This window comes from Chaetura pelagica, unplaced genomic scaffold (assembly GCF_000747805.2).
Source record: "Chaetura pelagica isolate M959 unplaced genomic scaffold, ChaPel_1.0 scaffold485, whole genome shotgun sequence".
In the NCBI taxonomy this organism is placed as follows: Eukaryota; Metazoa; Chordata; class Aves; order Apodiformes; family Apodidae; genus Chaetura; species Chaetura pelagica.
The window spans coordinates 438,888-450,188 of NW_009953315.1; the positions used below are offsets into that span (position 1 = coordinate 438,888).

Consider the following 11,301-nt stretch of genomic DNA (forward strand, 5'->3'; position numbering starts at 1 on the left):
ACAAAGCTTGCTTAGCAAAGGACAGCTAAAACCTTTGACCTTGTTAGTAATGTCAGCTTTCTCCTTCCTGTTTGAAAGACAATTCTTTTCTGGAAAGATCTGGTTTCATTGAGCTGGGAAGAGAAGGTCTGCTGAATTCTGACAGAACACAAAAACCATTAAGTAATGCAGTTTTAAAAGTGGTTAATACTGGTCATTTATCTCTTTCAGTGTTTAAACAAAAAATGAATACTGCCTCACCTTCAGAAGGTGGATCATACGCCACAAACCAGAACAGGCCCTTTTTTTATGCACAGCCAACAGCACAACAGCCTTTTCCAAATCCATGGTACCTCAGTCATGCATACAATCCATACTGCGTACCTGCTTCAGGTAAGGTACAGGAGAGCTGTTTGTGGTAGCTTAACTTATTAACTTACTGCTAGATTAGAGGGAACAAATGTGTATCTGTGTTAACAAGCTCCTTGGGAGTTTAAGGTAGAATTAATGTAATGTTTTAGTTGTCAAAGTGTCAGTTGAATGTGTAGCGGCTGTTTCTGGAGAATGGAAACTAAGCAAAATAATACAAAGTGGTTATCCTAAAAGAAACAGAGCTCTTGGGTGTGCCTGACAATCAGTGTAAATTCCATATATGTATAGGTATAGATCAATATAAACAATCCACACAGAAACAATATTGTTAAATACATCTTGTAATTGGTATACCTATGTTAACTTCTACCTGGAGCTGTCTGTTTCAAGGACTATGCCATAACATAGTCCATGAAATAGCACCAAAATACCTACAAAAAAATAAAACAAAAAACAAACAGAAAGCTAATTTGGCATATGTTCCAAATAATAAAATCAAGCTCTGCTTTAAATGTAGCTGTCCAGATAAGCTGTTCCATAACAAGGAACTCTCTCTGGATTTCTGTACCAAATTTTCTTCCAAACATTGATAAGTGGAATGTTCTAATTATCTGTATGTCTGGTATTATAGCTGTCCCTGTGTATGCAAGCAAGTATTAATCAGAATGACTTCAGAAAGAAGATATATTTGCCTTTTTTTTTTTTTTTTTACTATTCCCAATGTCTAGGCTTCCGAAGTGGAAATCCATATTTTCCATTTTATTCTGTTGCGCTCCACGAGTACCCTGGATTTTTTGTTTCACAGCATCCAGTGCATGCAAGAATTAACAGAAGGCCTTATTTTAATGCTCCCTCACCTTCCCCTATGTTTTATCATGCAACAAGATTTAGACACTACAGTACCTCTGGGAAAAAAATGGAGACAAAAGAAACACAGACTGATCCTAGACAGCCTGAAAACAAGCAAAAAAAGCATCAAGATATCCGTACAGAAACGAAAGGTTGTGATGCAGGAAATATGGCCTGTGTTTCTTCTGGTATAGGAACAGAGACCGAAAGTATTTCAGAGAAACAAGACTCATCTGGATCTTCCATTGTAGTAGACAGAGAGTTTCCTAACAAGAGCCCTTCCAGCTCTACGCAGTATAGAAATCTTCCTACTGGAAGCTATGCCTTTGAGAAGGAAGAAGTGAGGATAGAATATGGAAATGGCTCTCCAGCTATTCAACTGTGGAAGTCCTTTAAAGAAACTATCCCTTTGTATGATGTGACAGGTGGTAAACCAGTCCCAGAGAATATAGTGCAGCGTGACTTATTTTCTGTTAGCTCATGTGAAGGAGTGATATATGGTCCTCATGAAAGGGAGAAAAGGGTGCCAGGAGCTTACTTAGATGAGAGAAAAGCTGTTCTCACCTCAAAACAGGATGTTGAAACTGAGCAAGAAAAAGAGGGCCATAGTAATGAAATGAAGCTGGATGCAGAAAAGCAGCTGAATACAAGTCAGGGGGCAAAATCTCCTCCAGGTGAAGCTGTGGCAGTGCAAATGGCAGAGCCGGCAAGATCTGTTAGCATAGATGACCCAGTGTTAAGACAGGATGTGGCAGCAGCTAGGAAATCTGGCTCTAAAAAATCTACAGGCTCAAAAAATTCTCTAGAAGAGCCCAGCTCCAGTCAACAAGCAGGACTACTTCCATCTAGCATGGAGGTAATGAGTGACTTGAGTTTTCAGCAGAAAAAGCTGAATCTAAGCCACAGTGCAACCAATGAAAGTCAAACAGATAGAAGTATTTGGTGTGATGAATCGATTGAGAAGTACGTTCCCTCTAGCAGTTGGCTGGCTTGTTTGGACAGTATGGACACAAACTACAACTACAATGTTTGTTTGCCACAAAGGAAACGTCCAAGTGTACTCAGTCTTTCTTCTGATGACATGTCCTCTAGAGAGGAAGGCTCATCAACTGATAATGCCCCGGTGTCTTATTTTGTTCCTGACTATGTGCTTCAGAAAAGCATGTATACTTTCCAGAAAAGTACAGAGGGCTTAGAGAAAGAGAAAATTAAAAGTGGTGGGTCCCTTAATGAGGATGAAGCTGTAGGAAGGGAGCAGATGAACAGCTTGAATGACCAAGATGTCAAACACTCTTCAACTGTGAAGATTAAAGAGGCTGCCAGTAAAGGTAGAAAGCTGAGACCCCTTCCCAGATCATCTAGTAGGAAAAAAATCAATTCTCTCAAGAAAAAAGAAGTTAAGAGTTTTTCAGATGTTGAGGACTCAGAAGAATACTCTGTGAGGGGAGAAGAGGAGGATGAAGATGGAGAGGATGAGGATGGTGAGGATGACATGGATGAAATTGAATATTTCTTTCCAGAAGCCACTCCGTATGGAATCTTGGCACCTAGTAACAGAAGTTTCTACCAAGTTGGGCAGAGGCTGCTTTGGAAGCCACCTAAAAATGCTATACCTTCTCAATACATTAGCTGGCCTGCTCAAGAGAAAATAAAAACTAGGAGTGGGCTAGGTGAAAACATTGGTGTAGTTTACAAGCCAAAGGAGAAAGGACAAGATGAAGTTGTATACAGTAACTATGGGTATTATGGAAGAAAGAGGCCTATGACAAGGAAAGAAGGACTGGAACATCAGCAAATGCTACGGAAATTCTTGGGAGGTAAGCTAATTGCTGAGGGTGAAGTGCTACTTAATACAACACACAAACACCTAATTGCAGTTGCAAATTGCAGTTGCAAATTGTAGTTTGAACCAGCGAGACGACTGGAGAATGTTGTAACTTCAGGTTTGGCTTGGAGCCTGAAGTCCTGCAGAATATCTGTGTTTGAAGCAAGGGAGTTTTGCTGCAATTTGTTTTTTTTACCCATTACATAAGGATTCTGCATCTTCAGAATCAGCAGAGAATTCTGGAGAAACTCTCCTGTGAGTTAAACTTGATGTAGTTAATTTTGACATCAGTGGCAGTTTATTAATTTGAAAAATTCAAGGCAATTTAACTACATATTTACTGTTCTTTAATAATGCCTTGGAAACTTGGCATTTTAAATTTATGCATTCTGACTTTCCCATCACAGACCTATATTTGGTGGATTAAACAGCATTAAATTAATTGTAATCTGGTGGCCATACCCTGTGTGACTCCTCAGCAGGAGTCAAAACTTTCATTTTTTTATCACTGCCACTCCTTGTTAGCAACAGAAGTTTTGCTGTTTTTCATAAATTGTGAAACTGTATGAAAACTTACCTAGAAAAGAACATTTAATCAAAGGTAGATACTGGTAAGAGTCAGATTAATCTGAACTGAGAATAAACTGAGTTATCAGGGTTTGTAATTGCTTATGCCGGAACCACAGTACATGGCTGCTGTTTAATATAGTCTTGGATCATGAAAGACATCTAAAACAGTGTTCTAGTTGTGGCCAGCAGATCGAGAGAGGTGATTCTGCCTCTCTGCTCTGCCCTGGTGAGACCTCACCTGAAATACTATGTCCAACTCTGGAGCCCCCAACCCAAGAAAGGTGTGGACCTGTTGGAACATGTCCAGAGGAGGGTCATGAAAATGATCCAAGGGCTGGAGCACCTCTCTTACGAGGACAGGCTGAGGGAGTTGGGGTTGTTCAGCCTGGAGAAAATAAGGTTTCAGGGGAACCTCATAGTGGCCTTCCAGTACCTGAAGGGGCCTACAAGAAAGCTGGGGAGGGGCTTTTTACAAGGGCTTGTAGTGATAGGACTAGGGTAATGGCTTTAAACTGAAAGAGGAAAGATTTAGGTTAGAGATCAGGAGAAGATTCTTTAGTGTGAGGATAGTGAGGCACTCAAACAGGTTGCCCAGAGAAGTTGTGGAAGCTCCATCCCTGGAGGTGTTCAAGGCCAGGCTGGATGGGGCTTTGAGCAACCTGCTATAGTGGGAAGTGTCCCTGCCCATGCGGGGGAGTTGGAACTTGAACTCTAGGGGTCCCTTCCAGCTCTAACCATTCTAATAACAGACTTAGTGTTTCATTATCTTTCTACAAAGTAGCTAGTAATTTTGGTCAAGTGTGGTCTCCAGAAAGCAATGTCTTTATTTTAATGGACTCTTATATTTAGATTCTGTACCTAACTTTGCATTCTGACTGGTGAGTCAAACAGTATATTAACTTTAGCAAAGCTAAATACTGACTTGAAATCACTGTTGTTTTTCTTTAACTAGGAAGGCTTTTAAGGGAGAACATGGGGATTCCACCTGAAGAATATTGGATTAGAAGTGGTGCTAAACCCAAATTTGCCAGCCAAATACATGGCACTCTGTCTCCCCAAGCCAAAAACAAAGAACAAGGTATAACTTATTTCCTCAATATTTTTCTGTTCTTAAGGAATATTCAAAGGATATTATACAAAAGGATATAATACAAACCAGCACATTTAGGATATTTGGGTATTTGAAGGTAAAACTAATTTTCATTGTTCTGATACTGATGAAATATATCCTTTTCAAATTCAAACATGAGAATAAGGATCCATTGTAGGTACATTTTTTTTAAAAGACATCCTGGGAAATCAAAGCATCAAATGCTTTGATGTGGCCTTGTAAAGCCCTTATTTGTTCAAACTGGCTTATGCCATAAACTGTAGTATTAGTACTTTACCCAGATTATGCTTCTCTTGAGTGCATAAGCAGTGGTAGTTCCTAATCTTCAACAGGAGAACATGTATAGGAAGTCATGTGTGGTAGCTACATAGGCCAATTTCAGAGAAACTTGCATGAATCAACAGATGCTCCACTACTGCTAAAAGGCATCTGGGTGCAAATCATCTTGATGCGGTTAAGGAAAAGATTAACAAATCAGTTATTCTAATGAAGAAAAAGGTCAGGTAGTTTTTGTATCTTTTCACTCCCTCCTGAAGCAGAATACTTTTTCTTTACAGTTAAGGTCTACTAGGCGTTCAGTTCTGTTTCTAGATGCTCTTCAAGGGTGTTTCTTAGTGTAACTGAAGCTGGAACAACTGCAGCATTTTTTTTGTAGTCTGAGTATTTCTACTCTCCTGGGTCAAATGCTTTCAAGGATTGAAAGTGAGTGAAGCTATCTTCAGAACAGACTGACGTGCTTCCCTTCAGCTCAGTGATTATATATATCAGGTTTCTTGTATCAACAGCCCTGTAGACTATGCTTTAGAGTGTTTTCCTAAGAGTTTTCTCTACAATGTTTTTCTGTTTGAGTGTGTCAGGGTTTGAGTGTGTCAGGGTTTGGGATTTGCCTCCTGCATTGGAAGCTTTCTATCCTTTCTATCCCTGGACTTCTTCAAAATGTTGTGTTTATTTTTATACTGGCCTGCTCTATGAAAGTTGAAAAGCCTTTACTTTAGCAGCACCATTCTTAGCTCCTTACAGCAATTAAAAAAAAAAGTTATAAAATAGTTTTGTTTACTTAGACTTTCAGCATGTCCCTTCTACCTTTTCTTATGACTTCATAGACTTTCCCTCTATGACTTCTTAGATGCTGCAGCATACTGAGCATGTCTGGCCTTTTGGTATTCACTGCTTTCTCTTCTTCCCCTTCTAGCATATGTACTTTCAAGAAGTTATTGCATTCAGTGTTAGGAAGCAGGACTCTTTCTTGTGTGCTGTTCATAGAATCATGCTAATGGATGTCTCAGAAGTGCTAGTAAAATGGCATGCTTTTTTAAATGTCACTTTTGAACTGGCTTCTTCAAATTAAATTTAAATGCCCTGCAAATAATGGGGTTTGGCAAAACAAGATATGCTGCTGTAGCAGTAATATCATATGCTAAATTTGGCTTTTTGACCTGTGTACCTAACTGAAAAAGTCCAAAGAATTGAGGTTTTTTAAGACAATGCATGAGCTTTGTCACTTGGACAGCCATCGACTAGGTTTGAGCACTTGAAAAGTGAACTAGGGCAGAATTAGCCAACTCAGAAGTGGTGGTGTTTGGGTTTTTTTTGTCACACTAATACCTGTCCAAGTTATGACTCAAAATGCAATGTGTCTAGAATTAGTTAGATGGAGATTAAATGTTGTAGACATGCAAGATGGGGAGGTTGTACTCAGGTGAGGGTCAGGCTCTTCTCCCAGGCAACTAGTGATAGAATGGGAAGGCATGGCCTGAAGCTGTGCCAGGGGAGGTCTAGGTTGGATATTAGGAAGCATCGCCTCACAGAGAGGGTAATTAGACATTGGAATGGACTGTCCAGGGAAGTGGTGGCATCACCATGCTTGGAGGTCTTTAAGGAAAGACTGAATGTGCCCTGGTCTAGCTGTTGTGGTGGTATTAGGTCATAGGCTGGGCTTGATGATCTCAGAGGTCTTTTCCAGCCTCAATAATTCTATGATTCTGTGACTGTTCCTTGATATATGTAATGTCAGTTTTGTCTGCCAGTAAAATGGGCACATAGAAGGAAGGGAGAAAGAAAGAGGAACACTACAAAGCAGTAGGAGAAAGCCAAGATAAATTTGCTGTGAGATGACGCTTTGTAGAAATAACACCAGTCTTATCTTGCTCTTTAGGGTGCCCACTTATGGTTAAACCAAAGAAAAGAATAGGCAAGCCACCTTCAAAACGCAGAGACACAAGATGTGAGGTGGAAGAAGTGTGGGAGGTGCCTAGAAGCTGTGTACGCAAAGGTTGGTATACAGTGACCAGCTACAAAAATGACCATTAAAAGGATTTTTTCATTATTATCTCAGGGACTAGTGGTTCTTGGTTTGAACTGCAAGGTTATTGGATAACTTTTGAAATAATACTAAAAGCTATGCTAGCAGACAAGATGAGAAACAAGGCAAGCTGAACTTTGAACACTTACCTTGCTTGACTACCATTGTAACTTTGACCAGGTTAGGTTCCTTGCCTTTATTTAGTGAAAAGGGGGAATTAGGGGGCAGGGAGTGGGGAACCACCAAAACCCACTATTTTAGACTAGTTGCTCTTCAAACTGTTCTTTTTTAAACTGTTGGTTTCTGTGTCATTTTGCAGTGTATTCTTTTTTTTTTTTAAGTTATAGGTCTCTCTCAACCAAAATATTGCAATTTGATGCAACACAAATGCATATAGATAATTCTTAACTTTATAGAGTAGGACCTTCTGGCTACTTTGGAGGATGATGGGAAAGACAATGGAGGGTAAAAATCACATTAAGTAGGTTCAATAACAAATATGCTTTTGTGCATTTGTGGAAGAGTCTGAAGAGTTTATAAATTTGAGAAGGGTCAGTTCATACAAGGAGCTACCTAAAAGACCCAAGTTCCTTCTGGAAAAGAACAATCTGGCATAGTAAATCTAACCTGAATATTCAGTCATTAATTCAAGTACATGAGTTAAAGACCATCTCTATTTCACTTATGAAACTGAGGATTACAGGTTCATGTATTTTGGAAACAAAAACTTAGACCAAAGTATCTTATTAGTAAAAATTTGCATTAGTCTTGAAGTCAGATTATTTGAACATCAGTGTTAAACGTTTAAATTGTTGATCCTTTTTAGTAAAAGCATCCAGAAAAACTTGCATAATCCCAAAATACTTCTGTTTGCCCCAGAAATAGTTGGTGTTTCTTGGATGCATTCAATAATGTTGTTATGAGAGCACACTGAAAATACTCTGCAAGTTTTGTATATAACTCTTATCCATTGGACTGCAGAATAACCCACTGTAATGTCATTCTTGCAGAATTTATACTTGCTGGGAAGTGGAGTATATAGTTCTAATATCAACCATCAGTGTCCTTTTCTGCAATAGGAATTGCAGACACTGATGTCTGGTCTTTCTTTAGAAACAAATTGACACACATTATTTGGAGGGAGAATGCATACCCTAATACATTTTTTTTCCTTTAGGACGTGTAACAAGGAAGTCCCTCTATAAGAGAAGATAACTGCAAATACTGGGGCAGGGGGGGGAAAAAGTTATCAGAGGTTTGCATAAATCCAAAATTCAATTATTGTATATTTTGTAAGTTGCTGTGCTCTCTTAAAGGGTATGAAGTAGCACTGTAGACTGAGGACACTAATAAAATGGAACACTGAAGTCACCTTTTTACAACTGGCACAACCACTATTTAAATAATAAATTTAATAGAATTGCACTTTGTGACTCCTTGTATTACATCTATACAAACAAGCAAAAAAGCTTGTGATAGGGACGTATGTGCATCAATACTATTACTGCATACTGTTTGCTGCTGCCCTGTTCTTAAGCTCTGCAGGATTGTGAAGCCTGTCAGTGTCATATCATAGTCAGTTTGTATGATGTGGAAATAGGTACAAGAGTCTCTTCCATCAGCTGGATTTTTGGCTGATTTGGTTTTGTCAAAGTGTATGGGAATATAGTTTCAGCTGTATCAAGCCAAGTACTGATCTGAAATTTCACGTTTAAGGACTAAAACTAAAGCACTGAGTTGATGTGATGATTCCATCTCCTTCCCTTCTTTTTCTATGGAGTCTTTTAACAGTCTTCTGTGAAGCCCCTGAGCTGGAGAGGTGGACTTTGAAGGTGAAATGGAAGTTTTTACAATGGTAATGTGACTTGTTTCCTGACTTCTCACTGATTACTTGTATTGTAGTTGATCTTGTCCTTGGCAACTCACTATGGAGAAGTCTCTTTATAGAACCAAGATGATAAAACTAGGTCTCTGTTGAGCCATCTCATTAATAATAGAAACAGACTGATCTAGATGAGGTGGATAGCTCAAAAATGTGATCTTGTTCATGTCTATGAAAGCTAGTGTTGCTATGTGAGAAGAATAAACATGATACCACCATTTCTGGATTATTCCCAAATAAATTGGTAGTGTGAGAAAGATAAGAGAAACTCTCTACACATTGTTTTCTTAAATGTGGTGTGGACAGACAGACTTCTGCCTCCTCTCCCAGTGTTCTGTGCCCTAGAATAACCTTCATGGATAAAAGTAGTGTTTTCTATGACTGCATTCAACTTCTGTGCCTACCGATTACTAGTCTGACCTGTAACTGCAGTTGTTTTCCCTCAGAGCAGAGTGTTGAGGTTTCCCTACCCAACTGATCCTTGATTTTTTCTATGGTTTTAATAGCACTTGCTTACTTGTTAGAGCTACTGTAATTGTTGCCTTTACCCCAAGCTGTTAGGGGATCAGCATTCATACTGAGATGCTAAATTTTTGTTTCCTCTCTACCCTAAGCACTACAAGAAAATAAGGAATACAAATTCTTATTTGGCTTTTGTGCTGCACAAAACTTCTGTTCTACCAGAACCTCAAAGAATAAAATGAGGGACAACTACTTGAGCATGGAGCTTTCTAATACTCTGGAATATGAAGGACTGCTCTCTTGAATATCTAATATAGGAATCTGCTGCACATAGAAAAGGATAGACTTTATTCTGATGGAAAGAACGAGTGGTAGAGTCTCTTCACCTGAAGACTACAAGTGATGACCTAAGAGTAATCCTCAGCTATCACTGAGACCTCTTAGATAAAGATAGACTTTTTCCCTGAAATTGAGTGGACCTTTGGGATCGAATTGAAGCCAATTCTGCTAACTTGCTTAATTTTGTCTTTTGATGCTTATCTGATAAAGTAATTAATTATATCATAGTTAGATGGCACTCTGCTTTTCAGCAATGGTTAGTATTTCACAGGTACTCACAAGATCATGCTAGTTATCCTTTCATAGGTCTTGCACTGGTCAGTGCTTTCTACAGAGATGGCAGAAGCAATTTAAGGCCTGATGATGCTAACTTCCACCAATATATAAGGGAGTAGCAGTAGGACTGTTTAGACAGCTCTTTGAAAAGAAAAACTTTGTTAAATTAAATGATTTTTTTTTGTAGTGTGCCAGTGCTATGGATCCACACCAAGGCATGTTCTAGTGCTGCAGAGACACTTCTTAGATAATGCTATATATGGTGTATTCTGTTCCACAGTACTTAGTCTGGTGACCTTAAAGCTAAATTTTCTGCTTGTTTTTTTCTTCACTTAGCAGCATGGAGGTTTTGTGGACTACATCAACTGGCTTACAACTATATTTGATGTTCCAGTGGGTAAAATGGCCATGCTTCAGAAAGGCTGTGAAGTAAAAATTATGTTTTTTAAGGCTGTGAACTAAAGCCTGGGCTCTCTTTATTCAGCCAGGTAACTAGCCCCAGTGGTATTTGAGCTTTAATTTGTTACAGATGCACATACGTGTCAGTTTTTGTTACCACTGAAGATAGATTGTGCAGTGATGAGTAACTGCAGTGCAGGCAGTATTACAAGCTTGTAACTGTAGCAATACTGCATTGCCTTGGAAGCTTGCACATGCTTCCTGCAGCATCTACTGTAGGGCAGCTGAAGAATCTATTTGCTGCTTGGCATGCCAGTAGCAAACCTTAGAAGCCTCTGAGACTGCCAAGCTGGGAGCTTCGTCTGGACAGATTCACTGTCTGTGACTCAGAATTTCTAAATCATTGCAGCTAACTAAAACCTCTGTTGCAAAGTGGGTGTGGTGTAATGGCTGGAGCTAGTGGGTTATGTTGGCTTGTCAGGTTTTAATTCTCTGATTTTCACAATGTCCTGTTTTCTGCCATATCTTGGAAAATATTAGTAATTTTTCTATTAAAATCAAACGGTGGAAGACAGGAGCCAGTGGCAAAACCCACTCATTACATGCTAACTGTACCAAGGAAAAGCAAATGCATTGTTTAAAAAAGTCACCAGATTCCCTGACTCACTGCCACTGGCCATCTGAATTAACAAGACTATCAACCCCAACGGATTTCATGGCCAAAGAAGCAAGACAGAGGTCAGTATTTTTTCTGAAGTAATGTGAGAAGAATGACTGAGTATCAAGATAAACAGACTTGAGACCTGAAGAGCTCTATTGCCTATGTGGCATGCTGGAGCTGCATTTCACACTTGGGCAGATTCACAGGACTATACAATTAGTATTTATCTCCTGTCTACATATTTCTAAGCTACCTAGTCTCTTAAATGCCAGAT

At 39.2% G+C, this 11,301-nt stretch overlaps 1 protein-coding gene across 1 annotated transcript; it reads left to right on the top strand.

The window, feature by feature from the left end:
* Positions 1–224: 224 nt before the first annotated feature.
* On the top strand, positions 225–10,429 carry LOC104389143. The gene is made up of 4 exons (XM_009998094.1): positions 225–372; positions 1,080–3,017; positions 6,862–6,968; positions 10,304–10,429. Exons 1-4 carry the CDS (start codon positions 225–227, stop codon positions 10,427–10,429), a joined length of 2,319 nt encoding a protein of 772 aa, XP_009996396.1.
* Positions 10,430–11,301: the final 872 nt, after the last annotated feature.